The 16,551-nt window shown below is 35.7% G+C and overlaps 1 protein-coding gene across 16 annotated transcripts in view; it reads left to right on the forward strand.

The window, feature by feature from the left end:
• LOC138707723 (antifreeze protein Maxi-like) overlaps positions 1 to 16,551 on the forward strand; it is a 175,791-nt gene that overhangs the window by 2,765 nt on the left and 156,475 nt on the right. For all 16 annotated transcript variants that reach the window (XR_011334341.1, XR_011334339.1, XR_011334335.1 and 13 more), the window contains exon 2: positions 1,413 to 1,611. Coding sequence is in view for 1 of the 16 variants with exons in the window: in XM_069837588.1 (XP_069693689.1) it covers positions 1,587 to 1,611 (25 nt within the window). In the remaining 15 variants the exon portion in view is untranslated. The remainder of the gene's footprint in view (positions 1 to 1,412; positions 1,612 to 16,551) is intronic.

Below are 16,551 nucleotides of genomic sequence, written 5' to 3' on the forward strand. Positions count from 1 at the left end.
CTGTACAATGTTTTTTTATGGCGTGCGGACCAAAACATAAATAATTAACGTGCCTAATTTTAAATAATATATTGTAGTATTTGCAAAATATATAACAAAACAAATCCGTGATTAAGTATAATATATACATGATACATCTGAAACATAAAACAAACTTCTAGACGAAAATCTTTCTAAATATATCTACATTCATTTCAAAACTTCCCACTCTAAATAACTAGTTCATTAAATTGAATTCAATTTAAATAAAAAAAAACACGTAAATTTAGATATCAAGGGGGAAGTCTTAAACAAGGCTTAATTGCATTTTAGATTTCACCTCCCACTGCACTTTGAAATTTCAAATGGCAACCCTATATTTTTATACTTGAATATGAAAGAACATTTAATTGTTTATACATCACATTCATTTGTTTTCACATCTTTCCTATCATCGCCTGGTAACCTGCATTTTTGTTGTTGTTGATTAGAGCCGAAGAGAATAAAGCTACAAAAACTTATTGAGCATTTCTTGTAATAGTTGTGTTTGTGTATTAAATTATTTTAAAATGGCGTATACCCTTCAAGAGAGAACATAAATCATCCCTATTGATTAAATTTAGGAAATACACAAAATAAGCTGTGTTTTCATCCTACAATTAACTGATAATAACAACGCTTCTTATAATCACTACAGAATGCCTCATAATTAGATGAATTTTGTTTTATCCTATGCACTATTGTGATCGAAATGTCAAATTCTTGAGGGATGGCTCTGATTGATTCACCTTTTTCAAAGTGTTCCAATAGTTGTAACTTCTGCTTCAACATAAATACACTTTTTTGTTCCCTGCCTTGCTGCCAATGTGTATACGAGTATCTGCACACTACTGCACTGGTTCAACTAGTTAGCCCTGTGCAGCATGGGACAGGATGCGTTGACTTACCTTGTATCGTGAAGTATACGAGAGTGAGGTCTATTTGTGGAGTGTCTGTTTGTGGAGTTCCACTGCAATAGTAATAATAATAGAAAAGTTCACCACTTTGGAGTAACGGTTACTATCATTGTAAAATAAGCAGGCCCGGTTTCAAATTCTGGTGAGACAAATTACCTGGTTGTGGCTTTTTCCAGAGTTTTCTCTCAACCCATTAAGAGCAAATGATATGTATCTTTCACTGCTGGACCCTGGACTCATTTTGCTGGCATTATCACCTTCATTTCACTCATATGCTAGATGACTACCACAGTTGTTAAAGCATCATCATAATAGGAAACAGTAATAATAGTAATAATAATAATAATAATAATAATAATAATAATAATATTTCTTTACAAATGCAGGAATTTAACTTCATGTCAATCATGCATGTAAATCCCCATCTGTGAGCAAGTGACATACTAAAGCTGTACCATATTTTTTTTACCATTGCAGGTGTTGTTGCTAAAGCACAGTGGGAAGTGGACTACATAGCACTGCATTATGATGGTGATGAAGAAGGAAGAGATAATTATGCCGGTGATGATGATTAGTGGAGAAATGATGGAATGTCAATAGGGGAAATGAGAGAATCCTGTGAAAACCTACCACCACGCAACATGTTTGTCCATGCAGATACCACTTGAATCCACTGGTATGTATTAAATCAACCATTTACTTCATGTGTATGATAAAAAAAAATCACGTACCTTATAGACGTATTCTTTAATTTTTCTTTGATGTTCCATTTCAGAATAATTGAAGGGTGCACGGGAATAACGATCAAGGTCCATTTTAGAAAGTTTCGAGAAAAACTAATTTTAAAGTTTAAGCACTTAATACTTAGTTATATGTGTATTTAATAGAAATTGACGTAGTGGAATGTCAAGAACGATGATTTCTTATTACTAGCTAGACCACATGATAGTACTTTCTTTCCACTATAAGATATCATTATTAACTCAATTTCGATTTTTGATGGACCTTGATCGTTTTTCCCGTGTACCCTTCAATTACTTATCACTGATCAAACCTATCAGTAATCATCAAAAGATTAATTTGATCCTGATAATCTTTTCTAGAATCACAACAAATTTCTGGTGTCATTCACTTTGGTGATTCGGGACCAGTTTTCTTGTGGGTTTAAATAATTCGGAAAAATTAATATTGTCTTCATTATTAAACTCACCTTAAATACACTACACAACTACAGTTTTGTAGTGCGGAATGTATAGGTCAGGTGGTGAAAAAGAGAGAAAGGGATTGAGTAAAAAGAGACTGATGTTGCGAGGGTGTAATGGTCATGTAAATCTAGTTTTTCTGGTAAAGCTCCCTGTAAAACAGGTTTGAATAATTTTAACACAAAAATTGTTCTTGGGCCAGGTATCGATCCTGGGACCTCTGGTTGAACGTACCAGTGCTCTACCAACTGAGCTACCCAGGAACTCCACCCGATATTATCTCAATTTTTCCCTTTATATCCACACAACTTGCGTGGGCTGACAAGATGCCAGAGACCCACATCGAGTGCACACAATCTCTGTGTGACTTGGAATTATGGTCTTCTGTCAATGTGCCTACAGTAACATATACTATGCAAATCTAGTTTTTCAGGTAAAGCTCCCTGTAAAGCAGATTTGAATAATTTCAAGGGAAAAATTGTTCCTGGGCCGGGTATCGATCCTGGGACCTCTGGTTGAACGTACCAGCGCTCTACCAACTGAGCTACCCAGGAACTCCACCCGACACCATCTCAATTTTTGCCTTTATTTCCACACAACTCACCTGGGCTGACGAGATGTCAGAGACCCACATCGAGTGCACACAATCTCTGTGTGACTTGGAATTGTGGTTTTCTGTCAATGTGCCTACACTAACGTATATATTATTCAAATCTAGTTTTTCAGGTAAGCTCCCTGTAAAGCAGATTTGAATAATTTCAAGGGAAAAATTGTTCCGGGGTCGGTTATCAATCCCAGGACCTCTGGTTGAACGTACCAGCACTCTACCAACTGAGCTATCCAGGAACTCCACCTGACACCGTCTCAATTTTTCCCTTTATATCCACACAACTCACCTACGCTGACGAGATGCCAGAGACCCACACCGAGTGCACACAATCTCTGTGTGACTTGGAATTGTGGTTTTCTGTTACAGTAACGTGCATATTATGCAAATTAGTTTTTCAGGTAAAGCTCTCTGTAAAGCAGATTTGAATAATTTCAAGGGAAAAATTGTTCCGGGGCCGGGTATCGATCCTGAGACCTCTGGTTGAATGTACCAGTGCTCTACCAACTGAGCTACCCAGGAACTCCACCCGACACCGTCTCAATTTTTTTCCTTTTATCCACACAACTCGCGTTGGCTGACGAGATGCCAGAGACCCACATCGAGTGCACACAATCTCTGTGTGACTTGAAATTGTGGTTTTCTGTCAATGTGCCTATATTATGCAAATCTAGTTTTACAGGTAAGCTCCCTGTAAAGCAGATTTGAATAATTTTAAGTGAAAAGTTGTTCCGGGGCCAGTTATCGATCCCAGGACCTCTGGTTGAATGTACCAGCACTCTACCAACTGAGCTACCCAGGAACTCCACCCGACACCATCTCAATTTTTCCCTTTATATCCACACAACTTGCGTGGGCTGACGAGATGCCAGAGACCCACATCGAGTGCACACAATCTCTGTGTGATTTGGAATTGTGGTTTTCTGTTAACGTGTCTACAGTAACGTATGTATTATGCAAATCTAGTTTTTCAGGTAAAGCTCCCTGTAAAGCAGATTTAAATAATTTCAAGGGAAAAATTGTTTCAGGGCCGGGTATCAATCCCGGGACCTCTGGTTAAACATACCAGCACTCTACCAACTGAGCTACCCAGGAACTCCACCTGACACCGTCTCAATTTTTCTCTTTATGTCCACACAACTTGCGTGGGCTGACGAGATGCCAGAGACCCACATTGAGTGCACACAATCTCTGTGTGACTTGGAATTGTGGTTTTCTGTTAACGTGCCTACAGTAATGTTTATATTATGCAAATCTAGTTTTTCAGATAACAGAAAATTATTCGGTGTAATGGTCACTCTCCATCAGACCAGTAGGTAGTTTCACTCCTGCCTCTATTGCTACAAGTACGTTCCAGCGTCTTTACTGTGTATAACAGCCGTATAATACCCCCACACCCCGTCTCCATTGTCTCACTGAAACCACTCACCAGCAAGTAAAATCGTACATTCAGCAATCCATACTGGGCAAGTAACTTGTTCATGGATATGGCCACAACTGAACCTAATTTTGGTATGCAGATTAATGCTATAACATTATATTCTCAATATTTACCTGTGAAAGAGAATAATATTTTAAAAAAGAAATTTGAAGGGGTTCAGTGAATCATTGAATATGCAGTAGCCCACAAGCCGTGCCAGGTCATTCACCATGTTAATTGTTTACTGTCCTGATATTTTCATGAACAAAGCCAAATTTTAAGTGGAGGAAATATATTTCGAGAATGTTGCACTCTGTATTCTTGGATGTGATCATTATATTTTCCACTAATTGACTGTAGTTTGGCATTCTATTGCTTCTGAGTTAATACCTTATTACTGTCCAGAAGATTACACATGCAATTATCTCCTCGTCATTCAAAATTTCGTCAAAATGCTCATTAGCCATTATGATTCCCATTTAGATATGTACAAGCATTTCTTGTTTGATATTGAAGTTACTTTGTTGGGGAAATTATGAAAAGCTATATAAGGCCTGGTTCACACGAACAGAATGTCTGAGGAACTGCAGTCGCATGGCGGCCACACCATTCTGAGGCCACACGAGCGGATAAAAGACGGACGGAAGGCTTTGAGGTGGACAGTCGCCATAGATGCTAATCACTGTGCAGTACTAGTGTACTTCGAAATGCAATTATTGATAAGAAAAGTAAAGATGAAAACATTGAGTACATCCAATAGTCAACATTCCTTTATTACAAGGAACTTTTCATGTGTTGTTTAACTAGTTGTATGCATTTAATTGTTGAAATGAATAAGTCGTAAGTATTTAATTTCGTATTCACTTTGGAGAAAATATATTACTGTACATATATTACCGGTACTTTGGTAGAAGGGGATTAGAAGGAATTATCAATAATAAATAGAGTTTACATGAATGAAATATGTTAAGGTTACTGTTTGTTTTATTTTCAGAAACTGATATGTTATCAGTGTTATCAGTTTTTATTAAAAAATACATAGAGAAATTAATGAAATAAAAGGTAAATGTCATAAATTAAAATAATTTATGTATTATTGCATAGGCTTATGCGAGAAATATTTCGCAAGGACTATTTATTAACACATTTCCTTTCTGCGTCAGAATGTTCCAGGAAAGTGAGAAACAGTAGGGCCTACACAACAAATTTCATACCATGCTGAACATTTTTTGTTTCTGTCCTTGTACTCTTCATTTTGAATGTTCTAAATATATAGCCTTTTCTCATTCTCAATCACCTCAACGTCAACTTTCCCTACATCTATATCACTCATCGAATACAATCACAATGTGCAATGCACCACTACAAGTTAAAAAAAAATTGCAACAGCCAGTACTACAATACACGTGTGATATGTCGACTGTGACTCAAGCAGACGGTACAGAGGGTTTTTTCTTGGGGTACTCCCGTTTCCCTCAATCATTCCACCAACACACTCCACTTTCCCCTCATCTACCATCAGCAATAATAAAAGGGCTTACGGATTTCTGATGCTGTTATAGGAAGGGTTTGGGGCTCAGATAGGATGCCCAGCGAATAGGGATTATAAAGAATGGACACTGAGCTAATTTGCCTGTGTTTTGTTTCTCTGTGCGCCAGCGGCTAGTTCCACTTTCAAGTGCTAGAGGTAGTGTAATCGAGCATACGCTAAGTTAATAATTGTGAATAGAATTAAGGCACAGGATCCAAACATCGCCTACCTTATTGCATAATCCAGTAACGCTTTGCTTCAAATAAATTCAAGTTAACAGCTTTTCCTTATTTCTCAGTGACAAACTAGTTGTAATAATAATATTTTATATTTCAGATATCATAAATTATATTATAAAATAATATACTACTAGGTTCAAAAAGTTCCCGGAATTTTACTACCATTTTTCGTATTAATATATAACAAGGGATATTATACATTTGTTTTGTTGGTAACATTCATGATGTCATTTCCTTAAAGTTTGCTGATAATGGCAATTATTGGTTTTGAGTTGTAGGCAATTGTTTATCATAGTGTTTTGTTTGTTCGTCGCATTTTGTAATTATGTCCACAGAGCAAAGTACAAACATCAAGTTCTGTGTTTTGCTGGGGACATGATCAGTATGGCTGATGAAGATGGTGATTTCTTAAACAAAATGAAACTGGTGCTACTTGTACGACCCAGTCCCTAAACGACAGTCATCTGAGTGGAAATCGAAAACATCTCCTCGGAAGCAAAAATTTCCTAGGGACACTTCCAAAGGCAAAGTTATTTTAAATGTTATGTTTTATTTAACGACGCTCGCAACTGAAGAGGTTATATCAGCATCGCCGGATGTGCCGGAATTTTGTCCCGCAGGAGTTCTTTCACATGCCAGTAAATCTACTGACATGAGCCTGTCGCATTTAAGCACACTTAAAGCAAAGTTATGTTGGAAGTTTTCTTCGACTCTCAGGGTCTCATGCACCATGAGTTCATTCCAGAAGGTCTTACTGTAACGAAAGAATTGTACGTAGAAACCCTCCGTCGCCTCTGGGACGCAGTGAGAAGGAAACGTCCAGAAAAGTGGGTAGAAAACAACTGGTTCCTTATGCATGACAATGCACCTGCTCATCGCGCAATTATTGTAAAGAATTTTCTTGCCAGGCACAACATAACTGCTTTGGATCACCCACCATATACTCTCCTGATCTCTCACCACCTGATTACTTTCTGTTTCCCCGTCTGAAAAGTCATCTGAAAGGACGGAGATTCAATGCTGAAGAGGTTATCGCAAACGCGACGAGAGCACTAAGACGGGTTTCACAAAATGGCTTCCAGGCCTGCTTCCAGGAACTCTACACGCGTTGGCAAAAGTGTGTTGTTGCGGAAGGCAACTATTTTGAAGGGAATGCTGTAGAATAGTGTTTAAGGTACGTTGTTTCTATGATGCTAGCAAATTCCGGGAACTTTTTGAACCTAGTATGTAATACATTATAAAATTAAGATCGAATTCGTTTAATATTTGTATATAATATAATATAGGTATATGGTTTTACTTCTCGTAAGAGTTTTGTTTTTCCATTTTCAGCGCTATTAAATCATTACATATTTTAATTGTTGTTGGGGTCAACGTCTCAACTCTCATTATAAAGGAACTCTAGAGTCTAGACATTACAGTTAATGAAGGATTTATTATTTTATGGATCCAATTTATTTTCTTTGAGTATATAATGTACCTAGATGTATTAATTGTATGTGTTATATTTCCGCTGTGTCGACTGCTAGCTGGTGTGATGTCAGCACCAACTCTAGGGAGAAGACAGAATCTGACGCTCTAGCTGGCTTGAAGGTCATTGAAATCAGTCCAGCTACATCAAAGGTACCGACGCGAAGTGTCCATTCTTTATAATCCCTATTCACTGGGATGCCTATCTGTCAGCCGACGATGAAAGGAAGGGCTTGGGTCTCCGGCCCCTGAGACTTATCAGACTACTAGCTCTATTAGGGACTGATGCAGGATGGGCCACCTGACAGCATCAGATTCACGAATGTCACTCAGGTCACCTGTCAGATTTGGACAATCGTCGCATGTAGGCCTATAGACACACAAAAGGCCAAATCATGCCTAAGGTACCGAGTCCTGCTCTCGTAAAAGCCAAGATATATCGTCTTGACACTCACCGCCAAACTGCCGCATCCGCTAGTGCGATTGATACAATATAATTCAATAGCCCATAGCGAACTTGCGGCCACAATGAGGCGTCCGTTCCACTATGGATGATGCGGCTTGCATGCGGAGACGTTCCGCTGCCGCAGGCTGTCTGTCGTGTGTGAACTACTACATTTAAATTAGTGTGCCATAGAAAATGTTGCGGCTGCCATTCCGCAGACATTCCGCTTGTGTGAACCGGGGCTAAGGCGTCCTTTTTCGTGCATTCTCTTTAGAATATTTCTTAGTAGTAACTATTTAATATGATTGGGAAATGTTGGACGTATGGATAACCTTAGGAAGGCTAAGATGGTTACCACACAAAAAATAGAGAGAACAAGGTTGAGAGGAAGACCACGATCGCGTTGGATGGATTGTGTGGAATGTGGTTTGGTGAGGTTTGGAATATGGAATTGGATGAAGCAGGCTGAGGATCGTGAAGAATGTAAGAGGATCATTAATGAAGTCAAGGCCCTCTTGGGCTATAGTACTAACTAAGAAGAAGGAGAACTATTTAATATGTAATGCTGATAGTATTAAATTTTATTCGTCTTCTATTGGTTCATGATCAATATTTTTAGCACTTGGTTAAAAGTGTTGTTTCAGAAATTTGAAGTCTGTGATAATTTCCAAAATTATTGAAATTGTGTGGACTTGCTTGCCTTCGGTACCATCCATTGGAGAACCAATCGAGAAAAGTGGGGCCAATTTCGTGTTTCGCAAAATGAAATTAATATAAAAAATAGCTAATTTCATCACACTTGCATTTTGGCTGTTCAACAGTGTTGTAACTTTCTACTTCAATTCAAAATAATAGGTTAGTTAGTTAATGTGGTTTAATTAAGACACGTCAGCGGCTATGGCTATTTGCGCCCTTATCTAAAATTAAAAAAAAAAAAACACAATACCATAACCTGAAAGTGAACACATTTCCTATAAAAATATTCTCCATGTTAGGAAGTGTTCCTGTTATTTAATGATATTTTATATTTAATGTTATGTTTATTATCCTACAATAAAAACTGAAGATTTGATGTTTCTAACATATTGGACCTATGACGTTTCCCATGGCTTTTTGTATGTTCGAAATATATGAAATTTCATTGAGTTTTTTATGAATTAATACAAATACATAAAATTGAAATTTTTTTATACTTACATGCATCAGCTTCTCAAACAGATGTGTTTGCAATTGTTTGGCTGTGGCTAGGATCATTAACAATGGCAAACAAAACCTATATTTTCTTTCAGAGAGTCTCTTCTCTTTGTCACATATTCAAGTCAGTTGAAGAATGTAGTAGCACCACAGTCTAGTATATACAGTCAATACATAGGGAATATGCATCCATAGATAATTGCTAACCACTAGGATCGCTACTATCGCCTCATTAAAGACAACGAAAAATAGTACCGGCACAGTCTATTGTTCCTAGTACTCTCAACAACTCAAGTTTCATGACTGTATATACTAGACTGTGGTAGCACCCTAATCCAATTGCAAAGATAACGATACTCAATATGTGTGGTTCTTTAGACAGAATGGTGTCACAGGTAATTAAAATTTGAATCACTTTTTCCAAATTGATCTAAAAAATTCTACATCTGTTTGTCACAACTCTTTATGTTATTTCCTGGAAGTGATGAAATCAAATTCATGTGAAAAACGACATAAGAAAGTACACACGTTATTTTTTATGCTATTTTCTGAATTTTATTAGTGAAATATGAAAATGATATCGGCTTTCTTTCATCTGAAGAAAAATCAATATATTACAGATGCCCTTAATTATGCCTTGCATAATAAGTATGTGATTTATGGTGGAAATTTTTGTCGATGTTCTGAAATTTATCAAAGCTAAGTTCTCATAATTTGGGAAAAGATTTTGGTCTTGAACAGTTAGGAGAAATTCACTATGTAAAAATATAATAAAAGTTTACACTTCTATTTTCTTACTCATTGTAGATAATTTCTATGAGGAAGTTCACAGTGGTCGACCCAACCAGCTTAAAACTATTTGGTGAAATTACTGTAGAAAAGGTAATAAAAAACACAAGGAAAAAATGAAACAATATAGTTTACTATTAAAGTTTGTTTTCAGTTGCATCTCACATAAAAATTCTTTATATATCGCTTTCAAATATAAGTAGTAAATTTTTGTACTCATTTTCTTGGTACAGGCCAGTTACTTTATGGTGACAGCTCCGGCCTGGCGATGCAGTGGTTTAGGCGAGTTCACTGTTCATTCGAAGGGGTGTTCATTTTAGTCTTCCCCTGGCTGCGTTAGCGGTCACATCTCGGGAGCATTAGTGTGGGCGTACAGTCACGCTAAGGACGTACTACACCACCACTGTCTTGTGTGTTGCAATTTAGTGCGTTTGTTACGTATGTTTCATTTAGTTACTTAAATAGTTGTAATGTTTCTGTTTTGTATTGTTTAGTGTGTAGTATATTGTCTAGGTTCACTGCTATTTTCTGTTTGTGAAAATGCTGCCTGTTAGAAGCAAACTGAAAGGTCGGGTATTGCATTCGCAGTCACGAGAAGTCTTGAGCAACGTGTAGTGCTTTATGAAGATGGTGTCGGAAGAAAAAACGTAACAAATGTTTGAAAACTTGTAGTAGAGGTTACCGCTGTGCCCGAAAGCAGTGTTAGCCAAATAATGAGGGAGACTAAAGACATTGATTTCTGTACTCAGCTTCCTTCAGGGCTCCATGTAAAGAAAGATATCGATCGGCTCCAAAATCAACTGTGGACAAACTTTAATGAAGCTGTCATAAGACGAACCATACACGAATTCTATATTTCACAGAAACAGAGGCCCACACTTAAAAAAAAATATATTATTGAAATTGAAAGACTATCGCCTTTCAAGGAGGTATCTCGACTTGGAGGAAAGCTAATTTAAAATTAGGATTTCATTGGACTATTTTTCCGAACTGCTGCTCATTGTATTTCCACATTAGTTTACTTCTTTAATGTTTATTATTGCTTTGAACTGCTGCTCATTGTATTTCCACATTAGTTTACTTCTTTAGTGTTTATTAGTGACTACTATTCCGGAGTATGAAGTGAACACAGTGACTGGAGCTCAGAATTATGCAGACGCTGCAACATGCGAGAGAGCAACGTGAGACTTCATTTTTAATATGACTGTATTTCCCTCCCTCCATCTAGAAAATGCTCACTCCATCTCAGTTCAGTCTCCCTTCCACACTCGAACCTTCTCCTCTCTCACGTCGACGAGCTGTCACCATAAAGTAACTGGGCTTCAATAAATTATTATGTATGAATAGAATATAAATTACATTTCTCAAAATATTGAACATAAATAAACAATTTCAAAAGAAAACACTTAAAATATAAGTTACACCCATGTGTAAATTAATGCGAGTTAAATCAAGGTGTGGGTGTAATTCATTATGTTTAGATCACAACTTTTAAATGAATTAAAAATAAATTCTTTTGTTAGTGTAAATTTACACAAGGGTGCACATTTTACAATAAAATAAATACAGCATTATAATACACTTCTTTGAAAATTATGACATACCTGGTGTGGCCAATGAGAGGCAACTTACTTATTTGAGATGGTATTTCCTCAATAATTTATGTAATTTTCTTGCTATAATGAATAATTCGGTAAAAATATTAGGCTTAAAAAAAAAACAAGAAGGAATTTTCATCTTACGATGTTGGATGAAGTATATACGTCCGTTGATGTGACATATTAATGAATTTAAATACTATTATAGTCACAATCATGCCATGGTATGAAAGAAAAATTTCACAACCTCGAGCGGGATTCGAACCTGCAACTTCCTGTAGTTGCAGGTTCGAATCCCGCTCGAGGTTGTGAAATTTTTCTTTCATACCATGGCATGATTGTGACTATAGTAGTATTTAAATTCATCAAGAAGGAATTCATTAAGAAAAAAACGTGAAAGTTTTCATTTGTACTTATTTATCGTGTGTAGGTAATGTATATGGAGAAACACACAGTGGACGACATATTGAATCTTAAAGCTATTTTTTTATATAAGTTAAATATAAGTTACACCCATGTGCAAATTAATGCGAGTTAAGTCAAGGTGTGGGTGTAATTCATTATGTTCAGATCACAACTTTTAAATGAATTAAAAATAAATTCTTTTGTTAGTGTAAATTTACACAAGGGTGCACATTTTACAATAAAATAAATACAGCATTATAAATATACTTCTTTCAAAATTATGACATACCTGGTGTGGCCAATGAGAGGCAACTTACTTATTTGAGAGGGCATTTTCTCAATAAATTATGTAATTTTCTTGCTATAATGAATAATTCGGTAAACATATTAGTCTTAAAAAACAAGAAGGAATTCATTAAAAAAAACGTGAAAGTTTTCATTTGTACTTATTTATCGTGTGTAGGTAATGTATATGGAGAAACACACAGTGGACGACATATTGAATCTTAAAGCTATTTTTTTATATTATTGTACTGGATGATTGTTCGCGATCTACAGGTTTTGAAGGTCACAGTGCTGCGCAGGTAAACTAACGGACATGAATTCGAACCCAGCAGTGTGAGAGTATACTAGAGCTTGTGTGTTGCAGTGTGATCTCGTGTTTTCTAAGTAATATGCCACCAAATATAGAACCTTTCTGGGTAGGGTATGTTAGTGGGGTTACAGTTATCCAGGCTAATAGGCCTAGGCCGCGGTCGTAACATCGCCAGTAGACCATGACCTATTAGCCGATTGATACCGGCCATGGAAACTTACATTCGAAGGGTATATTACTTCCCTCTTCAGTGAAGAATACTTATATTCAAATATTAACCTGCAGTGCAAGAAGCAAGGTTTCACCATATCTCGTGTTGTCAGGAAAAAAGTAATGGGTCTAATGCCTGAGGATAGAAAATTCGCACTGTTAAGGCCCTTGTCTGCTGTCCAAATCCAGTAACATATAGAGCCAATTTATTACAATAGGAGAACTTGATTACAACTGTGAACAACATACTTAATCGAGACTTGAATCTAGATATATGGCATAAAGGCTGAGATCATATGTTATTTCCTTGCCATGTTTCTGAATGTAGATCGCGAACAAACAAATAACATGGGCATACAAATATAAATAATTTATTTCACTCTACACTAAGTTTTTATTGTATCACAGATATTAATCTTAATTATGTAAACTTTAAGAATTGACTGTAAATAATTTGTACTCATTCCCTGACTAGGTCATTGAAAAATAGAATTGAAATCACGTATTTTGCATTATGAAATGTAAATAAAATCTTTGAATATAAAAGACAAAATAATATATGATACACCCTTGTGTAAATTACTGTTAGGTAGAAAAACAAAATTATAGCAAGTAACTCCAAAATGATGTATATAAAATTTCTAAATTTCTCTTTTTGTTCATTTAAATTTACACAAGGGTTATGGTTTAAAATTAAAAATAAACTACATATAGTAATAACTGAAGCATTAAAAATTTATATTTGTACTTGGACTTCAAAACTCAGAAAATAAATGACATTTTCTTATTTTGAGTTAAAAAAAATGAAATTTCATGGCCATGCAATGCAGGAGCAAATTCCTCATTTTGCAGCATACCAACAGAGATAAACACAGACTTTTACATCTGCTATTACATCAACTTTATCTTCAAATACAACACAAATGCAATGTGTAAGCTAAACTCTATCAAAATAAAACACACGAAATATGTGTTACGCCTTTGTAAAAATTAATGTCAGGTACGAAGACAAATATGTTATCCATTAAAATGATTTTGATTGCGGGAACTTTGAAAATATTATACATATAAAGTTTCTCTTCTTATTCATATAAATTTAGAAAAGTGTTTACATTATAAAAGAAAATTAATTACACATAATATTAACTCGAATAATGACATTCAAATGAATGCGCTTGGATTTCAAAAGCTGTGAAATTTGTGGAGTTTCTCTATTTGCTCTTTTGAAATGATGGAATTAAATTTCCTGCATTACATGGCCACAATTTTCATTTCGCAACATACTTTCTGAGTGTCAGCTCTGAAACTGTGCAGTATGAGGAAGTGGGGATCGAGGAGCGTGACTCAACGCAGAGAGCTAGGGTATGTGTGTGTGGATGTTCCCTCTGTATGAGTGGTGAACTAGTGCTGTGTTGATGCTGAAGAAAAATTAAAGTAGTGTATTCTGAGGGTTGCAGAATTATAACTAATATATCAGTCTTACGTTATCACTCGCTTAATGGTTCCACTTCCCATTCCTGCCGTGGTTTCAGAGCTGGTGCTGAAAGAGTAACAACAGATGTAAGCAGACGCAGCTTACATCTATTGTTAGGCCTATTTGTACAATTCATATAAAGATAAACTATCACAATACGTAACATATATAAATAAATTAAGAATAAAACACACAAAATATAAGATACACCCTTATGTAAAATATTGTGAGGAAGCAATGCAAATATATGAATGTAATCCATAAAAATTTTGATATCAAGAACTCTGAAATAATATATATATATATATAACATTTCTGTTTTTCTTCACGTAAATTTTACACACATAACATTACAAATATGCTTAGCACAAATAATAAAATGTAAATAATTGAACTTTGAATACAAAACTCATAAAATTAGTGGTGTCCACTTATTTACAAGTTAGAATAAATAATCTCTTATTTACAAGTTAGAATAAATAGTCTCTTATTTACAAGTTAGAATAAATAGTCTCTTATTTACAAGTTAGAATAAATAGTCTCTTATTTACAGGTTAGAATAAATAATGAATACTATGCTTGGAGTAGACCAAATTCTCCATTTTGCAAAATAACAACAGATGTAAGGTCACACTAATTACATCTGTTGTTACATTGATAGTTGCTTTAACCACCATCTGCTGGACTGGCACCTTCAAGCTCTTGTAGCCATCCTTCAATTATTTGAATGTCCATTTGGTGAATGACAAAATTCACCACACAGTTGGGACAGGGATCATCATCTGTGCAACATCTGTCTTCCTCTTGTGGAGGCTGATCAGCCATTCTGAATATTTATTCTTCCTAGTATAGCATAAGGATAAAGAAATGTATGTGAATTAAATTTTATGTCACAACTTAACATTCAGTATATACCTAATTACTAGAGAACAGATTTTTATGTAAATAATTTTTTTCTTCTTTATAGATAAAAGACGAAGACAAAAATGTCGAACCAGAACACTGTAATTTGTATATGAAATTTTATTTCACATAACAATACACGTTTTTTTTTGTAATATATTTATGTAAATACGTATTTTAAATAATTTAGCTAGCCCTTAAATACATAAATTGTTTTTTTTTTTCGTTACAATTTTTAAATTCATTCCAAAAACTCGTACATACTACATATAAATGAAAACACAATGTGAATTAATTTCTTTCTTAAATGCGGTGCTGTAGTTGGAAACAAATTTTAGGCGGTACTGTTGAAATCTCCTTTGTCAGACTAGATTATTTGGACTCATACTGCACTTCTTTTCCAAGGTTTTTTTCCGGGGTTTTCCCTCAACTCAATACGAACAAATGCTGGGTAACATTCGTGCTGAACCCCTGACTCATTTCACCGGCATTATCACCTTCATTTCATTCAGATGCTAAATAACCTAGATGTTGATACAGCGTTGTAAAATAACCCAATAAAATAAAATAATAAAATTTTCCAAGGTTACTTCGTCATGCAGTCTCTGTCCTCTGCAGACCTCTTTCCATATCGCAGCCACTATTGCACATATAGCAGAAAATTAAATTCTGACACTGTTGGCCAAACACATTTTAGGATAGAATAGTATTTCTTTTCTCAGTACCGGTACCGATATCGTTCATTACAGTAATGCTCATTCACATTCTTTAGTTGAAATTGGAATAGAATCTATAATATATAACTGGATTATGACTATGATTTTGGGCATTCGGTCCCTGCAGCGTTTGAATTCTGATGATCTGCTTGTGTTGAGAACACAGGAACTTTTCCACACTCTCCTAACCTCTGATTATGAGATTGGAGTAGTGTGGACTCGGGGTCATGTTGGCATTCCTGGTAATGAGGCAGCAAATGCTGCAGCAAGGGACGGTGCTATGAATGGATCTGAGGTGTATTGTCGTGAGAGGTGGCAAGATATTCAAAATTACCTGAAACCTACAATATCATGGCAATGGGAAGGAGAATGATCTGCACAAGAGGGAAATCAATTACGAAGAATAAAGAATACTATTCGAGTTTGGGATTCGTCCACAAGAGCATTACGACACGAAGAGGTTTTAGTCACCCGGTTGAGGATTGGCCACTATATGGCCATCTTCTACGTGGCAAGTCTCAGCCAGAGTGTGATATATGCCATGTTCCACTTAAGGTGGAACATTTTTTATTGCATTGTTGAAAATATGACCATGTCCGTCAGCATTATGGAATTCGTCTGACTGTGCGTGATGCTCTTGGAAATGATTTTAATTGTACAAATGCAATTCTGAGATTTTTATCGAATACAGGATTTTACAGGGTGATTTAGTTTTTTATTGACCTGTTTTACTTATCCTCCAGACCCTTTACATCTGGAGGTTACATTTGTTGTTTTGTATATGTTTTTAACAAACTTGACATTTGGACCTTTTACAT

Source organism: Periplaneta americana, chromosome 10 (genome assembly GCF_040183065.1).
Source record: "Periplaneta americana isolate PAMFEO1 chromosome 10, P.americana_PAMFEO1_priV1, whole genome shotgun sequence".
NCBI classification, from domain to species: domain Eukaryota; kingdom Metazoa; phylum Arthropoda; class Insecta; order Blattodea; family Blattidae; genus Periplaneta; species Periplaneta americana.